The 17,494-nt window shown below is 45.3% G+C and overlaps 1 protein-coding gene across 3 annotated transcripts in view; it reads right to left on the bottom strand.

The window, feature by feature from the left end:
- Positions 1 to 17,494, bottom strand: part of USP53 (ubiquitin specific peptidase 53) — a 262,672-nt gene that overhangs the window by 215,057 nt on the left and 30,121 nt on the right. For all 3 annotated transcript variants that reach the window (XM_033938073.1, XM_033938084.1, XM_033938093.1), the window contains exon 3: positions 1,326 to 1,460. In XM_033938073.1, the coding sequence (XP_033793964.1) occupies positions 1,326 to 1,460 (135 nt within the window). The remainder of the gene's footprint in view (positions 1 to 1,325; positions 1,461 to 17,494) is intronic.

Below are 17,494 nucleotides of genomic sequence, written 5' to 3'. Positions count from 1 at the left end.
AAAAATATTTCCTCCTACTTGTTTTAAAGGCATTTTCAATTAACTTCATTGACTGCCCTCCCCCATCTTTATACTTTGAGTGAAAAATCTACACTTCTCCCTCGTTATTCGCGGGGGATACAGGCAAAGCCGGACCGCGAATGTGAAAAACTGCGATTATCCGGCTCTGACCCACCCCCACCTCCCTGCTTCCTTCCCGGCCTCACCTGGTGGTCTAGAGGGCTTTCGGGGTAGGAGCGATCTTCCTACGCTCCTGCAGATCGCCATGAGGAAATGGCTGCTGTGAGTTCCCATAGTCTCTCGAGACTACGACGGGAATTTCCTACAGCCATTTCCTCATGGCGATCTGCACGGGGCAGGAGCGTAGGAAGATCGCTCCTGCCCCAAAAGCCCGCTAGACCACCAGGTAAGGCCGGGAAGGTGGCAGGGAGGTAAAAAATATGGGTTTTTTAATTTTCCCCCTACCCAGAAAAAAAATCACGATTATGTGAAATCGCGAGTACAGAAACCACAAATGGGGAGGGGGAAGTGTATTCACTTTTACCCCCTCTCCTTCACTGAAGATTTTATAGACCTCAATCATATCTCCCCTCCCCGCCCCAGCTGTCTCTTCCAAGTTTAAGAGCCTTAACTTCTTTAGCCTTTCCTCATATGAGAGAAGTTCCAACTGAGCATGTCTTTATTTGCTGTCATTTACTGTTTGTATATCAACTTTGCCGTTTCTATTTAGAGCCTGCCTAGCAATCCACAGGAATAGTTTTGAATCTCAGATCATTTGCCTTTTATTTAATGGTACCCGACATGTTTGCCTTTATTGCAGCCTGTCTACTGGAATTCCAACTTCCCTGAATCAGCTATTACCAATATTCTAGTTTTAAAGTACTCTCCTCTTTTATGGTACCCTGGTTAAGATGGATACCAACCTTTCAGTATAGTCTTTCTTTCTCTCTCCCCCCCCCCTCCACTTCCCCAAAATGTTGCTTGGCTCCAAGCAAATCTAAAGATATGATTACACTGGTTATAAACATTTCTTTGAACCAATCTGAATATGCCAAGCTTATCCAAGCTTGCGGTTTTAAACAATTTAATGCAATCACTTTACAATTTTATTTACGCTCTGTGATTTGATTTCTAGTGACTATTTTCCTCAAAAGAGGAATGCTTATAAATTAAGTCTTGAAGGTCCCAAAGTCATAGCTAGACAATATTCAGCTGGAAAATATTAAGCCTGGACCCCCTTCAGCTGTTTAGAGAAAATTTTAATTATCATACAAATAGAGAAAACCATACTGGAGAGGGGTGAAAAGCTAGCAGTTAGTACTTACAAAACATTCTGCTGCATCATCCATGAGGCCAAGCTGAAAGCGGTGCTCATCCTTAAAGCTCTCAGCTAGGGCATGCCTCATAACATCTGAAGGAAGTGCCTTCTCTTGACTGTGCTGAAACTGTGCAAATATTGACTGAAAGGGGAAAAGTAAAATCGTATATTAAAGGAGGAACAATTTGCTTAATCTGTATCTCAATGCTTTAAAATCCTTGATTTTCATTCCTAGTTCTTGAGGGCTGCCAGGTGGTCATGTTTTTGGGATTTCCCTAACAATAACACATAAGGATTTGCATGCAATGGAGGCAGCAGGCATGCACCTCTCCTTCCTGCTTATTCATAAAGTGTATCCTAAAAAGCTAGCTTGTTGGTGGCCCTCAAGGTCTGGAGTAAAGATCATATATTTCAAAATGTACACATATGCCTGGATTCTATATATGGGCGCACTGTTGAGATGTGACACAACTTAATTGGCTAATGAGCTATTAGCCATCAATAACTCGATGCTTACCACAGATTGTAAGCATTAGTTTGCACCACTTAGAATTTGCATGTGCATCTGAAACAATGGATGCCTAAATCCCACAGTGTGCAGCCCAAAAGGGGAATTTGCCATGGGAAGAGCATAGGCAATTCAGGGTGACCCAAAAAAGGTGACTGCAGGTATTTTTGAAGTTTAGTTTAGAATCTCACTGAAATACTCAGGAATCTGCAATTCTTGAATCCTGGTTTGGGTTCCCTGAAGCAGAGAATGAAACATGGTCCATGTCGGTACCCTATAAATCTTGAGACCAGAGAATCAAGATAAGAACATAAGAATAGTCTTACTGGATCAGAATCATGGTCCATCTAGCCCATTATCCCATCTTCACGGAGGGCAATCCAAGTCACATGTACCTGGCAAAAACCCAAATAGTAGCAGCATTCTATGTCATTGATCCAGGGCAAGCAGTAGCTTCTCCCATGTCTGTCTCAACAGCAGATTATGAGCTTTTCCTCCAGGAACTTGTCCAAACCTTTTTTAAAACAAGCTACATTAACTGCTCTTACTACATCCTCTGGCAATGCATTCCAGAGCTTAACTAGTCTCAGAGTGAAAAAAATATTTCCACCTATTAGTTTTAAAAGTATTACTCTAACTTAATCAAGTGTCCCCTAGTCTTTGTAAATCTTGATGAAGAAAATAAATAAATAAATTGATCCACACCACTCGGGATTTTGTAAACTTCAATCATATCTCCCCTCAGCCTTTTCTTTTCCAAGCTGAAGAGCCCTAACCTTTTTAGTCTTTCCTCATATGAGAGGCGTTCCATCCCCTTTATCATCATCTTGGTTGCTTTTCTTTGAACCTTTTCTAGCACCACTATATCGTTCTTGAGATAAGGAGACCAGAATTGAGCGCAATACTCCAGGTGAGGTCATACCATTGAGCAATACAGAGGTATTATTAGTCGTAGTCTTGTCTACCATCTCTTTTCTAAATTCCTAGCATCTTGTTTGCTTTTTTGGCCACTGCTATACATTGGGCAAAAGGTTTCAGCGTATTGTCTACGATAACACCCAGATCTTTTTCTTGAGCGCTGAACCCAAGGTGTACCCTAGCATCCGGTACCTATGATTTGGATTATTCTTCCCAATGTGCATCACTGCATTTGTCCACATTAAATTTCATCTGCCATTTGGATGCCCAGTTTTCCAATTTCCTAAGGTCTTCCTGCAGTTTATCACAATCTGCATGCATTTTAACAACTATGAACAATTTAGTGTCATCTGCAAATTTAATCACCTTACTCATCGTTCCAATTTCCAGATAATTTATAAATAAGTAAAATAGCACCAATCCCAGTACAGACCCCTGCGGTACTCCACTGTTTACTCTCCCCAATTGAGAAAAATGACCATTTAAACCTACCCTCTGTTTTCTGTCTGATAATTAGCGCTGTCCGATTTACGTTTCTAATCTATTCGTTAAAAAAAAAAAAAAAAATCAGCCTCGCCGATTCAGTTACCAACCCTCCACCCTCAAAGCAGAAGCAGTTGCGCTGCCTCTTGCTGGCTGTACACTGTCGTTCCTGCTTTAGGGTGCGAGGGGGGGGAAGGTCAGTCGGGAAGTGCTGCATAGGCCTTTGCAGCATCCTTTTGTGACAAACCCAAGTCCGTTTCGGGTTTTGTCTATGACAAACCCAAGTCTGGTTTGGGTTTTGTCCCAAAGATAGGGAAAAAATACACTATACCCTTATGCAAGAGAGCTGACCAAGTAGAATCACAAACTACAGAACTAGCTGACTACTGCTGGGACAGAGAGTTGGCAACAGATAAGGTATGGCAGAGAAAGGACAGGCAGGAAAGCTGCACATAGTTTAAAGCCTGCCAGGAGATTGCTACCTTTCCAGAAGCCTATCCCAGTAAGAGTCAAGACTGGAAAGGAACCTGCACTTAGCCAGATGGAACAAGCCAGTGGGTGGAAGGCCCTTCCCCCACCTAGGCTAAGGGGGAGTGGCTCTCCACAGCTTAAAACGAGGTAGTGCAGAACACTAGGGAGGCAAGCCGAGTGGAGGCAAGCAGGTGAGAACCTGGCTGAACTGTGGAAATCAGAAGCTGGCAGGAGCCCGAGAGAGGGGGAGATTTTCTCTCCCCAGCCTAAGGAGGCTAGGGAAACTGACTGCCAGATGGTAGATGCAGAGGAGCTGGTTTCTGCCTCTGAGAGTTGGGAACAAAACCCAGGGAAAGCCATGGACACGCAGGAGAGTCTGGTAGGACCTGAGGCTTTTCCAATGGATATAGAAATGCAGTGAGAGATAGGTGCTGTGTCTTTGCCTACAATCTCTGAGCCTCCAGAGGAGACAGTGTTTTGCTTTTGAAGGAGATCTGCAGTTCTTTCCTTTTATATTGAACTTTAAGTTTGTGCCATTTTTAGCTCTGCAAAGGCAGATCGAGCTGTACGCGGTTGAACAAACAGACCCCTGAAGAAGCCCTAACTGGTGAAACGGGTCCCATTGGGCCGCTTGTTCAAGCTCAGCAAGCAAGCGATTCACTAAAAAGATAAGTGTCGCTGGTTAACTTAGCTTTTGACTGTTTATTTGCACAAAAGTTTAAGCACCTAAGTTAAAACTTTAAAAAGAATTGCATGAATGCCCGATGAAAGATAACGTGCAAACCTGTATATAGCCGCTTCAGTGTGACTAATGTGATCACTGTGCAGCACAGGTATCTGAGGGCTTCATTCGTATACCAAGTGTTAGCAAGTCCAGTTTTGGATTACTTTTGATATTGTTGGGGCTTGATACCATTGCTTGTGAAGTAGCGAGTCGCTTCTGAATGTTATGCCTACTTACAGAACAACAGTTTGTTTGGGGAAAGGTTGAGCTGAAGATAAACCATGTGACATGCTTGCCTGCTTTTGTTGCTCAGTTTTTGTTTGGAGTTTTTTCCTTCTGGCAGAGCTGCTGGGGAATAAGCAGCTTAGTAAATGTTCTTAGTAAATATTCTTAAAACTACCTGCTCTGGTGAAGAGGTCTGGGTTTCAAAATACTGAGAAAGTCCAGAAGCAGGGGACTGAATTATGCTTTAAGAACATAAGCAATGCCTCTGCTGGGTCAGACCTGAGGTCCATCTTGCCCAGCAGTCCGCTCACACGGCGGCCCAACAGGTCCAGGACCTGAGTAGTAATCCTCTATTTATACCCTTCTATTCCCTTTTCCAGCAGGAAAATGTCCAATCCTCTCTTAAATCCCAGTACTGTATTCTGCCCTATAACGTCCTCCGGAAGCGCATTCCAAGTGTCCACCACACGTTGGGTAAAGAAGAACTTCCTGGCATTCGTATTGAATCTGTCCCCTTTCAACTTTTCCGAACGCCCTCTTGTTCTTTTATTTTTTGAAAGTTTGAAGAATCTGTCCCTCTCTACTCTCTCTATGCCCCTCATGATCTTATAAGTCTCTATCATGTCCCCTCTAAGTCTCCTCTTCTCCAGGGAAAAGAGACCCAGTTTCTCCAATCTCTCAACGTATGAAAGGTTTTCCATCCCTTTTATCAGACGTGTCGCTCTTCTCTGAACTCTCTCGAGTAACGCCATATCCTTCTTAAGGTATGGCGACCAAAACTGGACACAGTATTCCAGGTGTGGGCGCACCATCACCCGATACAGCGGCAGGATAACTTCTTTTGTCCTGGTTGTAATACCCTTCTTGATTATACCTAGCATTCTATTCGCTCTCTTAGCAGCTGCTGCGCACTGTGCCGTCGGCTTCATTGACCTGTCCACCATTATCCCCAAGTCCCTCTCTTGGGTACTCTCATTCAATAACATCCCTTCCCACATGCAATACTTTACATTTCTCAACGTTGAACTTCATTTGCCATTTTGTCGCCCATTCCCCTAGTTTTACTTACAAAACATGGACACTGGATTCGAGGGTTTGTCTCTGGATGAGAAGCTCATGTTTGCCAAAGTTGAATGTGGGTTTTTTTGAAACTGCTAAGCTGAAGCCTGCATTTTTGCTTTGTGAAACCAGTAACCATAATAAAGCTAAGATTTGATGCATTCTGACTTGGATTTTTTCCCTTGCATGCTCTTATTAGGCTGAAACCACCCCCCCCCCTCACACTGTCTCTTCTCCCTCCCCCTTCCGTCTCCCTATCCTTTTAACCACAACCACATCGTTGCCTGTAACTTTGATAAATTGATGTCATTCCGTTTGTAATCTCTGATCTTTGTTTAAGAACATAAGAAGTTGCCTCCACTGGGTCAGACCGAGGTCCATCTCGCCCAGCGGTCCGCTCCCGCGGCAGCCCATCAGGTCTGCGACCTGTGAAGTGGTTTCTGACCACTTTTATAACCTACCTCAAGTTCTATCTGTACCCCTCTATCTCTTTATCCTCCAGGAACCTATCCAAACCCTTCTTGAACCCCTGTACAGAGTTCTGGCCTATCACTTCCTCCGGAAGCGCGTTCCATGTGTCCACCACCCTCTGCGTAAAAAAGAATTTTCTAGCATTTGTTCTAAACCTGTCCCCTTTCAATTTCTCCGAGTGACCCCTAGTGCTTGTGGCTCCCCTCAGTTTGAAGAATCTGTCCTTATTTACTCTCTCTATGCCCTTAAGGATTTTGAAGGTTTCTATCATGTCCCCTCTAAGTCTCCTCTTCTCCAGGGAGAACAGCTTGTTTTTCCCCAGGAAGGTTGACCAGTTCCGTTAATTGATGTGAACCGCCTAGAACTCCCTGGGTATGGCGGTATACAAGAATAAAGTTATTATTATTATTATTATTATAATAAGCCAGGCAAAGTCCTGAAGTGTCCCTTGGTGGTAAGGGACATGCTGGTCCAGAGAACTTTGTCACGATCCCGGGGGCTCGCTATGCAGCTCAAGAGCACGGGTGTGACACTCTGGATACCCCCTGGCCTCCCGGTCTTACCTTTAGCTAATACGGCAGCCTGCAGAGAGGATCACTGGTGCTATAGCGATCCGTGCAGGCTGCCGTCATCCTGTCAGAGGACGGGCGGGATCGTGGCAGAGGGAACGTGGTGCTCAGGATGACAGCAGCCTGCAAGGCTCGCTACAGCACCGGCAATCCTCTCTGCAGGCTTCCATATTAGCTAAAGGTAAAACCAGGAAGCCAGGGGGGAAGCTGGAGGATGCTGCACGGAAGGAGGAACATGCAGGTCTTCGGGGGGGTGGGAGGGGGGGACAACATCCAGGCCTTCGGGGGAGATCATGCAGGCTTTCGGGGGGGGGGGGGGACAGGACATTATAAAGTCCTTTCATGAATCTGGAGACCAAAGGATGAGCAGTAAGGTTCCCCCCCAACTGACCTGTGAAAAGCTGTAATAGCCCTGAGATGGACTCTGATAGATATAGATTTAAGCCCAGAGTCAGACAGATAAAGTAGATAATTCAACACCAATTCCACTGACAAGGAAGTTGGATCATGATGATGAAGGAGACACCAGGAAGAAGAGAGTCCACTTTTGTTGATAACATTGTTGAGTGGCTAGCTTCCTGGAGGCATCAATAATATCACGAACAGGCTGAGAAAGATAAATTCATATGGGTTCAGCCCGAGAGAAACCAAGCTGTCAGGTATAACGATTGCAGGTTGGGATGTAGAAGTGATCCTTGTTTCCGAGTAAGCAGAGTAGAAAAGATTGGAAGAGGAACTGGCTCCCTGGTGCTGAGCTGAAGTAGAAGGGAGAACCAATGCTGCCGGGGCCACCGAGGAACAATGAGAATCATGGTGGCTGACTCTCGTTTGAGTTTGAACAGTCTTCAACAGGAGAGGAGTTGGAGGGAATGCACATAGAAACAGGCCCGCCAATCCTGGAGAAAAGCATTGGCTTCCAGACGGTGAGGAGAGTAAAGTATGAAGCAAAACTGGGGCAACTTGTGATTGTGGGGAGCTGCATAAGTCCACCTGAGGAATGCCCCATTGAGTAAAGATGAGATGGAGAGTTGCAGAGTTGAGAGTCCAATCATGAAGCTGAAGAATTCTGCTGGGTTGTCTGCCAGGGAATTCTTCTCCCCTTGAATGTAGACAGCCTTTAAGAAAATGCTGTGAGTCGTCACCCAAAACCAGATTTTCTGAGCCTCCTGAGGTTGTGGCCAGCTATTCAGGCCTACACCTAAGAAGAGACTTTACACTGTTGTTAATCAATAAGTATATTTATTAATAAATCAATAACAGCTTACGAGAACAAATCTTTCAGCATATAGAGTAACGGAGCGTGATCAGGCCTGAAGATCTTCCGGTGTCTGTTCTGCCTATTTCCTCTAAAAGGCCTGTTTTTATACATTTCTAGGTGGCCAGCACCATGTTGGTCTAAATCACATGATTAGTTTTTATTGGTTATCTTACTCACATCATTACACTTGTTAATTCATTAATTGGTTTACAATATTTGTGTCATGTTATACGTGCGCCCTGTTTACCAGAAAAGCTATCTTTTCCCGCATATGCCATTTTAATCATCATTGTCAGCAATTTCAAGCCATCGGCCAGTAAAAGCCTGTTTGTCACAAGATATTCTTGCAAAATAATGTACTTTTATATTCTTGATCAGGATGCTGATCAGGATGTGTCTTAATCCTTTTATGATATCATAGCAGATGTGGTGCCTGTTGTCATGCAAAAAGGGTGAGTTTCACTTAAGAACATAAGAACATAAGAAATGCCTCCACTGGGTCAGACCCGAGGTCCATCGCGCCCAGCAGTCCGCTCACGCGGCGGCCCAACAGGTCCAGGACCTGTGCAGTAAATTTCTATCTATACCCCTCTATCCCCTTTTCCAGCAGGAATTTGTCCAAAACTTTCTTAAACCCCAGTACTGTACTCTGCCCTATAACTTCCTCTGGAATTGTATTCCAGGTGTCCACCACACGTTGTGTAAAGAAGAACTTCCTAGCATTAGTTTTGAATTTGCCTCCTTTCAACTTTTCCGAATGCCCTCTTGTTTTTTTATTTTCTGAAAGTTTGAAGAATCTGTCCCTCTCTACTCTCTCTATTCCCTTCATGATCTTGTAAGTCTCTATCATATCCCCTCTTAATCTTCTTTTTTCTAGGGAAAAGAGTCCCAGTTTTTCCAATCTCTCAGCGTATGAAAGGCTTTCCATCCCCTTAATCAGTCGTGTCGCTCTCCTCTGAACTCTCTCGAGCAATGCCATATCCTTCTTAAGGTATGGTGACCAATACTGGACGCAGTACTCAAGATGTGGGCGCACCATTGCCCGATACAGCGGCAGGATAACTTCTTTCGTTCTGGTTGTAATACCTTTCTTGATTATACCTAGCATTCTATTCGCTCTCTTAGCGGCAGCTGCGCACTGTGCTGTCGGCTTCATTGTCATGTCCACCATCACCCCCAAGTCCCTTTCTTGGGTACTCTCATTCAAAAACATCCCTCCCATCGAATAATTATACCTCGAGTTTTTGCTTCCCACATGCAATACTTACACTTCCCAACATTGAATTTCATCTGCCATCTCTCTGCCCATTCCCCTAGTTTGTCCAAGTCTCTTTGCAATTCTTCGCAGTCCTCCTTTGTCCGAGCTCTACTAAATAGTTTGGTGTCGTCCGCAAATTTTATTATCTCACACTTCGTCCCTGTTTCTAGGTCATTTATGAATATGTTAAAAAGCAGTGACCCGAGCACCGAGCCCTGCGGAACACCACTCGTGACCTTTCTCCAGTCTGAATAGTGGCCCTTCACCCCTACCCTCTGTTTCCTACCTTCTAACCAGTTTCTGATCCATCTATGCACGTCTCCGTCCACCCCATGGGTCTTCAGTTTCCGGAGTAGATGTTCATGAGGCACCTTGTCAAAGGCTTTCTGGAAATCTAGGTATATGATGTCTATGGGGTCTCCTCTGTCCATTTGTTTGTTAATTCCTTCGAAGAAGTGCAGTAAGTTAGTCAGGCACGATCTTCCCCTGCAGAAACCATGTTGGCTGGTTTTCAGAAGTTCGTTTCTTTCAAAATGTTCATCGATGTTTTCTTTTATCAGTGCTTCCGCCATTTTCCCCGGAACCGAGGTCAGACTCACCGGTCTGTAGTTTCCCGGGTCCCCTCTTGATCCCTTTTTAAAGATGGCGTAACGTTGGCTATCTTCCAATCCTCCGGAATCACACCTGTTTTCAGAGATAGGTTGCAAATTTGCTGCAGTAGTTCCGCTTGTTTTGCTTATCATGAGTTTCGCTTGACTTGCTGCTCTCAGCAGGTTATTTCCCAATTACTGCACAACAGCTGACCATTATAGTCAGAATGTTTTGTGAATCATTTTTAGGCCTTTAATACAATGGTTTATTATAGCAGGGGTTGGAGGCAGGGTAGTTCTTCCATTTTTCTTCACCTTTATTTTAGTTCTACCTAAAGGGCTTATTTCTATTCACCTGTATCAATACAAGGACTTACTTTTCTTCCCCCTCCTCTCATTCCTAACATAATAGAAGAGAGCCCATGCCTCCTTACTTGTTTACGTAGTACATCGCCACTTGATCGTATTTGCGAAGGAAGAGGACTTGAGGACTCAAGAGGTGCTGGAAAGCTTTGACAGCATAATATATCGCTCTGAGCTCGAGGAAATTGATGTGAAACTTCCGCTCCCTGGCAGACTAATGACCTTGTGTTTGAAGGCCCTCCAGGTACGCCCCAGGCGTAAAAAGATGCATCCATTGTTATCACCTTTTTTTTTTTTTTGGGGGGGGGGTAAGTGAAAAAGGAGACCTCTTGATAGATTGGAGGTCATCCACCATTTAAGTGACTGCTGATGAGATGATGTGACAGAAATATGTTGAAAGAGATGATCTGTCGCTTGAGACCACTGAGAAGCAAGGGCCCACTGAAGAATGCGAAGATGTAGCTTTGCTAGAGGAGTTACATGAATTGTGGAAGCCATGTGATCCAGGAGAACCATCATGTGGAAGTCATGTGACCTCGTAGGATGGTGTGTACCTTCAACATTTGTTGACAGAGGATGAGAAGATTGTTCAGGCACTCTGGAGGGAGAAACGCTCTGAGTAGTATCGAGGATGGCCCCAATGAACTGAAGATGTTGCGTCGGAATTAGGCGAGATTTGGGAAAACTGACTTCGAATCCCAAAACTTGTAGGAAGGCAATGGTCTGACATGTTACCAGAGCTACCTCCTGAGATAACACAGCTTTGATCAACCAGTTGTCCATGTAAGGAAAGACTTGAAGACCCAGGAATCTGAGAAATGAGGCCACAACAATCAGGCACTTTGTGAAGACTCTGGGAGAAGATGCCAGGCCGAAAGGAAGAACCTTGTATTGGTAATGACGTCCCGTGAGATATGAGAAATGCGGCCACAACAATCAGGCACTTCGTGAAGACTCTTGGAAAAGATGCCAGGCTGAAAGGAAGAACCTTGTATTGGTAATGACGTCCATTCACCTGAAAATGAAGGTACTTGCAGGAAGCCTGATGAATTAGTATATGTGTGTAGGCTTCTTTGAGATCCAGAAAGCACAGCCAGTAGTTCTGATCCAGAAGTGGATAAAAAAAGGGCAAAAAAGAGCATCCAAAATTTCTCTTAAAACTAGAAATTTGTTGAGATCTTTGAGATCTAGAATGAGTCGTATACCTCTTGTCTTTTTTGGGATTAAAAAATACCGGGAGTAGAATCCCTGACTCTGTAGAGATAAAAGGAACCTCTTCGATGGCATTGAGAAGGAAGAGGGATTAATCTCCTGAATGAAAGGAGAAGACTGTATCGGATTCAAAATAGACTCTCTTGGAGGATGATCCAGAGGTAGGGTATGAAAATGGAGCGCATACCCCTGACAAATGATGTCTAGAACCCAGAGATCTATGATAATGAGCTCCCAGCCATTTACAGAATGTTGACGCTGCCCTCCGATTGGTTGAGGTAGCGGTTGGAGAATGGGAACTGTGGCTATGCTCCTGAGGAACATGTCATAAAGACTGTGTGGGCTTTTGTTGAGCAGCCTGTTTAGGTTGCTGACGTGGTTGCTGTTTTTGCTTCCTAGGCTGAGAAGGAGCAGGAGGAGTAGGCTTAGCGAAAAACCTGTGCTGGTACGAAGAAGCTGGCTTGAAAGTACGGAGCAGTTGAGGCTTCTTCTTTGGTTTAACTAAAGTGTCCCATCTGGTCTCATGAGCAGATAGAATTTGAGTAGTCATATCCACTGATGGACCAAAAAGCTCATCTCCTGGACAGGGAGCATTGGCCAAGCGGTCCTGATGATCTACATCATGTTCAGGCAAGGCGCTTCATGGCCACCAACATGGCCACTGCTCGTGATGTAAGTTCAAAAGTATCATAAGTAGTGTGAACCATATATTTCCAAAATTGAAAAGTTGAAGCAATGAGTTGTTGGCATCTCGATTGTTTATGAAATGGAATATACTTTTGAAAAGATGCAAGTTGCTTGACCAAATAATTCAGGTAAAACAAAAAAATGGAAATTATAATTGCCAGCTCTGTTGGCCCAACATTGCATTCTGGTAAAACCTAAAATGATAAACATGGTATGATGAGAAATAGTATGGTGAGCCTAGTATTACAAAGCATGGGTAACATAATAACATGACTTGGCAAAATTGGTAAAGCAAGCATGCGTGATAAATCACAGCATAGAAGACATGGAACAGCAAACACTGTGTGGCAGACATGGCATGAGATATTGAAGCATGGTAGATATTCTGGCAAACAATGTAAATACCAGACTTAGTCACAAGACGGAGGTAGGAAAGCTGTCCAATAAGATTTGCACAAAAAATAGAGATCAAAATGAAATAATATGAAAAAGAAGAAAAAAAAATCTCTACATAAGTATTCACATATTTGCAATATCATATCTTCTTCACGCAGAGGCTGACCAGGGATTCAAGATAAAGTTGGACAGGTTCCTGCTGAACCAGAACGTACGTAGGTAAGGCTAGTCTCAGTTAGGTCGCGGCCTATATATGGGGAAATACGGTAAGTTACCTCAGCTACCTTTATTTATTTTATTTTTTTGTGGTGGGGTATTTGGTATTTAAGAAGCAAACAACCATGACCAAAAAAAGACAGACTCCTTTCTCCTTCAAAAAGTTTTTTTTCTATAATGTCTGCAGGTAGGAGCCCTGAGGTATAACAGCTGACAATGGAGGGGGAGAGGGGCATCTACTCACCCCTGCCAGATGAGGCAGGGGTCAACATCAACTGCCAATGGACTACAGCTTGGGGTCACTGAGGAACAGACACCTCTGGGCTTGATCAGGGGAAGGTCTATTAACCATTCCCTGGAAGCAACACTTATGCTACTCAGACTAAATTATCTTGATGCACCTGCACCATCTGCTAGAGGAAAGTAAAAATTATGTTCTTACCTGTTAATTTTCTTTCCTTTAGACGCAGCAGATGAATCCAGAGACCAATGGGGATAGCACACATCTACCAGCAGGTGGAGATAGAGAAACTGATTAACAGGTGGTCCTATTGGCTGGCACACCTCCTGCATCTTCCGTATTGCTCCTTGCCCAAAATCCGTAACCATCAATATGCTTAGCATGTAAAAAACTTCTTTCCCATAACAAATTTCAAAAGGTAATAATACAGAATAGAACTATCAATAATAACAGACTTCGAAAATTACAAAAGAAAAAAACGACAGTCATTATCCAGAAAGGGTGGGGCTCTGGATTCATCTGCTGCGTCTAAAGGAAAGAAAATTAACAGGTAAGAACATAATTTTTCCTTCCTTAGCAACAGTAGCAGATGAATCCAGAGACCAATGGGATGTAGCAAAGCAATTCTCAATCTGGGTGGGAAGCAAATGCCACCTCCGCTACAACTGAAGCACTAATCGCTGCCTCCGCATGCGCCTCTACATCCAACCGGTAATGCTGAGATAAAGTATTCTTGGAAGACCAAGTAGTCACATGACAAAACTCCTCCAAGGAAAAAACCACTGCACTATGTCCAAATAGCCGCCATTGCTCTGGCTGAATGGTCATGAAGTTCTTCCGCCAACTGCTGCCCTGCCATCAAGTAAGCATAAAGAATGGCCTCCTGGACCCTTCAAGCGATGGAGGCTTTGGACACTGCCATATGTTTGTCGCATCCCTTGAAGAATGCAAAGAGGTGATCTAAAATGACTATAAGTCATTAGAAACCTACAGATTGCGAAGAATGCTACACACTTAAAATGCAGTGAAGAAAAGCTCGCCTCCCCATTCCTCCTCCCAGGAAGAAGGAAGGAAAAGTGAGAGTGGCATAAAAGAAAGGATGACATCACCTTAGAAAGAAATTGTGGTACTGTCTGAACTGACACCCCAGAATTTGTAAATCAGAAATAAGAATCCCCGCCGTACAACTGCCGAGCTGAAGCCATGGCCACAAGAAACACCATGTTCAATGTCACAGCCTTTTAGAGTCTCAAAAGACAAGGTTGAAATGAAGCCTTCTATACACTGCGAAGAAGTACCTTAGGACTGTACTCCGGACAGGGCTTCCTAAGAGGTATACGAATATACTGTACTCCATTTAGGAACTGAACTACATGAAGCTGAGAAGTAATCAAAGAGCGAGAAACCTAGCCCTTTTAACAAGCTAAGATTGCAACTTGAAGCCGAAGGGAATTGAATGCTAAGCCCTTGGCAATACACTTTCTCCTCCCCATTCGCTGTTCCCCTACTCGCGATTTCACATAAAGCAATGTTACTTACCGTAACAGTTGTTATCCAGGGACAACAGGCAGCTATTCTCACTAGTGGGTGATGTCATCCGACAGAGCCCTGATACGGACATCTCACAAGCATGTCTTGCTTGAAGAAACTCAGAAGTTTCGAGATGCCCGCGCCAGTGCCTTCCTGCCCGATGGTCCGGGCGTGTCTCCTCAGTTCAGGTAGCTAGCAGAGAAGCCAACCCAGGGGAGGTGGGTGGGACGTGAGAATAGCTGCCTGCTGTCTCTGGATAACAACTGTTACGGTAAGTAATATTGCTTTATCCCAGGACAAGCAGGCAGGTATTCTCACTAGTGGGTGACCTCCAAGCTAACCTCAATGGGATGGTGGGAGAGTTGGCAACCTAGGAGAATAAATTTTGTAACACTGTTTGGACAAACTGTCCATCCCTTCTGGAGAAAGTGTCCAGACAATAATGAGAGGTGAATGTATGAACCGAGGACTAAGTGGCAGCCTTACAAATCTCCTCAATCGGTGTCGATCTGAGGAAGGCTACAGAGGCCGCCATTGCTCTGACCCTATGGGCTGTGACCTTACAGGGAAGGGGTAATCCAGCCTGGGCATAGCAGAAAAAGATACAAGCCGCCATCCAGTTGGAAATGGTGCGCTTCGATACAGGTTGTCCCAACTTGTTTGGATCAAAGGAGACGAAAAGTTGAGGAGCAGTTCTGTGTGGTTTGGTGCGATCCAAGTAGAAAGCCAAAGCACGTTTACAGTCCAGAGTGTGTAGAGCTGATTCTCCAGGATGAGAATGAGGCTTTGGAAAAAAACACTGGAAGTACAATGGATTGGTTGAGATGAAATTCAGAGACCACTTTAGGTAGGAATTTTGGATGAGTGCGGAAGACCACCTTGTCATGATGGAATACTGTGAAAGGTGGGTCCGCCACCAAGGCCTGAAGCTCACTGACCCTGCGAGCAGATGTGAGGGCCACCAGAAAAACCACTTTCCAAGTGAGAAACTTTAGTGGAGCCTTTCTCAGAGGCTCAAAAGGAGGTTTCATAAGCTGAGAAAGGACAACATTGAGATCCCAAACCACTGGAGGCGGTTTGAGAGGAGGATTGACATGAAAAAGTCCTTTCATTAATCTGGAAACCACAGGATGAGCAGAGAGAGGTTTCCCCTGCAGAGGCTGATGGAAAGCCGCAATAGCGCTCAGGTGGATTCGAATAGAGGTCGACTTAAGACCAGACTGAGACAAGTGTAGAAGATAGTCCAACACAGAGGATAGGGAGGCTCGCTGAGGCTCCTTAGAATTGGAAATACACCATGAAGCAAATCTAGTCCATTTTTGGGAGTAGCATTGACGAGTAGCAGGCTTCCTAGAAGCCTCCAAGACATCCCTCACCGCCTGGGAAAACTGGCGAGGAGTTACGTTGAGAGGAACCAAGCTGTCAGGTGGAGAGACTGCAGGTTGGGATGAAGTAGCGATCCCTGATGCTGAGTAAGCAGTGAAGGAAACACCGGAAGGAGAAATGGCTCCCTGCTGCTGAGTTGAAGTAGAAGGGAGAACCAAGGTTGTCGGGGCCACCGAGGAGCAATCAGAATCATGGTGGCGCGGTCGGACCTCAGCTTGACCAGAGTCTTTTGTATGAGAGGAAATGGAGGAAACGCATACAGAAAGCGATTCCCCCAATCCAGCAGAAAAGCATCTGCCTCGAGGCGTTGAGGAGTGTAGATCCTGGAGCAAAATTGAGGCAGCTTGAAATTGTGGGGAGCCGCAAAGAGGTCTATCTGAGGCGTCCCCCACTGAGCAAAGATCTGATGAAGAGGTGTGGAATGGAGCGTCCATTCGTGAGGCTGGAGTAAACGACTCAAGTTGTCCGCCAGGACATTGTCCTTCCCCTGAATGTAGACAGCTTTGAGGAAGGCGTTGTGGCGAACCACCCAATCCCAGACTCTGAGAGCTTCCTGGCAGAGGGAGGCCGAGCCCGTGCCCCCCTGCTTGTTGACATAATACATGGCCACCTGATTGTCTGTGCGAATCAGGACCACCATGTCGTGAAGCAGATGTTGAAATGCCTGAAGAGCATTGAAGATGGCTCTGAGCTCCAGAAGATTGATTTGATGGAGTCTGTCCGCACTGGTCCAGAATCCCTGAGTGCGAAGCCCATCCAGATGCTCTCCCCAGGCATAGGTCGAGGAATCGGTTGTGAGGACCTTCTGGTGGGGAGGAGAGTGAAACAGCAAACCTCTGGATAGATTCGAAGAGGTCATCCACCAAAGTAGAGACTGCCGAAGAGCAGGAGTGACGATGATGTGTCGAGTCAACGGATCCGACACCTGAGTCCACTGAGATGCCAGGGTCCACTGAGGAATTCTGAGATGGAGTCTGGCTAACGGCGTCACATGAACTGTAGAAGCCATGTGGCCCAGGAGGACCATCATGTGTCTCGCTGAGATGGACTGGTGAGAAGACACAGACTGGCAGAGATGAAGAAGAGCATCCATGCGCTGAGGAGGAAGGAATGCTCTGAGACGAATGGTGTCCAGGACCGCCCCGATGAAGGGGAGCGACTGTGTAGGCTGTAGATGAGATTTGGGAAAGTTGATCTCGAACCCCAAACTCTGCAGGAACAGAATCGTGGACAGGGTCGCCGAGATGACCCCTGAGGCCGAGGGAGCCTTGATGAGCCAGTCGTCGAGGTAGGGAAATACCTGAAGACCCTGGTTCCGGAGTGCAGCGGCCACCACTACCAGACACTTCGTGAAGACTCTGGGAGACAAAGACAGACCGAATGGAAGCACTCGATACTGCAGATGCAGATGTCCCACCCGAAATCTGAGGAATTTGCGAGAGGCCGGATGAATGGGAATATGAGTATAGGCCTCCTTGAGATCCAGAGAGCATAACCAGTCGTTCTGCTCAAGGAGGGGGTAGAGAGAAGCAAGGGTCAGCATGCGAAACCTCTCTTTGACTAGGAATTTGTTGAGGACCCTGAGGTCCAAAATGGGTCGCAGGTCGCCCG

This window comes from Geotrypetes seraphini, chromosome 1, assembly GCF_902459505.1.
Source record: "Geotrypetes seraphini chromosome 1, aGeoSer1.1, whole genome shotgun sequence".
Lineage (NCBI taxonomy): Eukaryota > Metazoa > Chordata > Amphibia > Gymnophiona > Dermophiidae > Geotrypetes > Geotrypetes seraphini.
The sequence above is the reverse complement of the archived record's forward strand: the minus strand, read 5'-3'. Positions and strand labels throughout refer to the sequence as shown.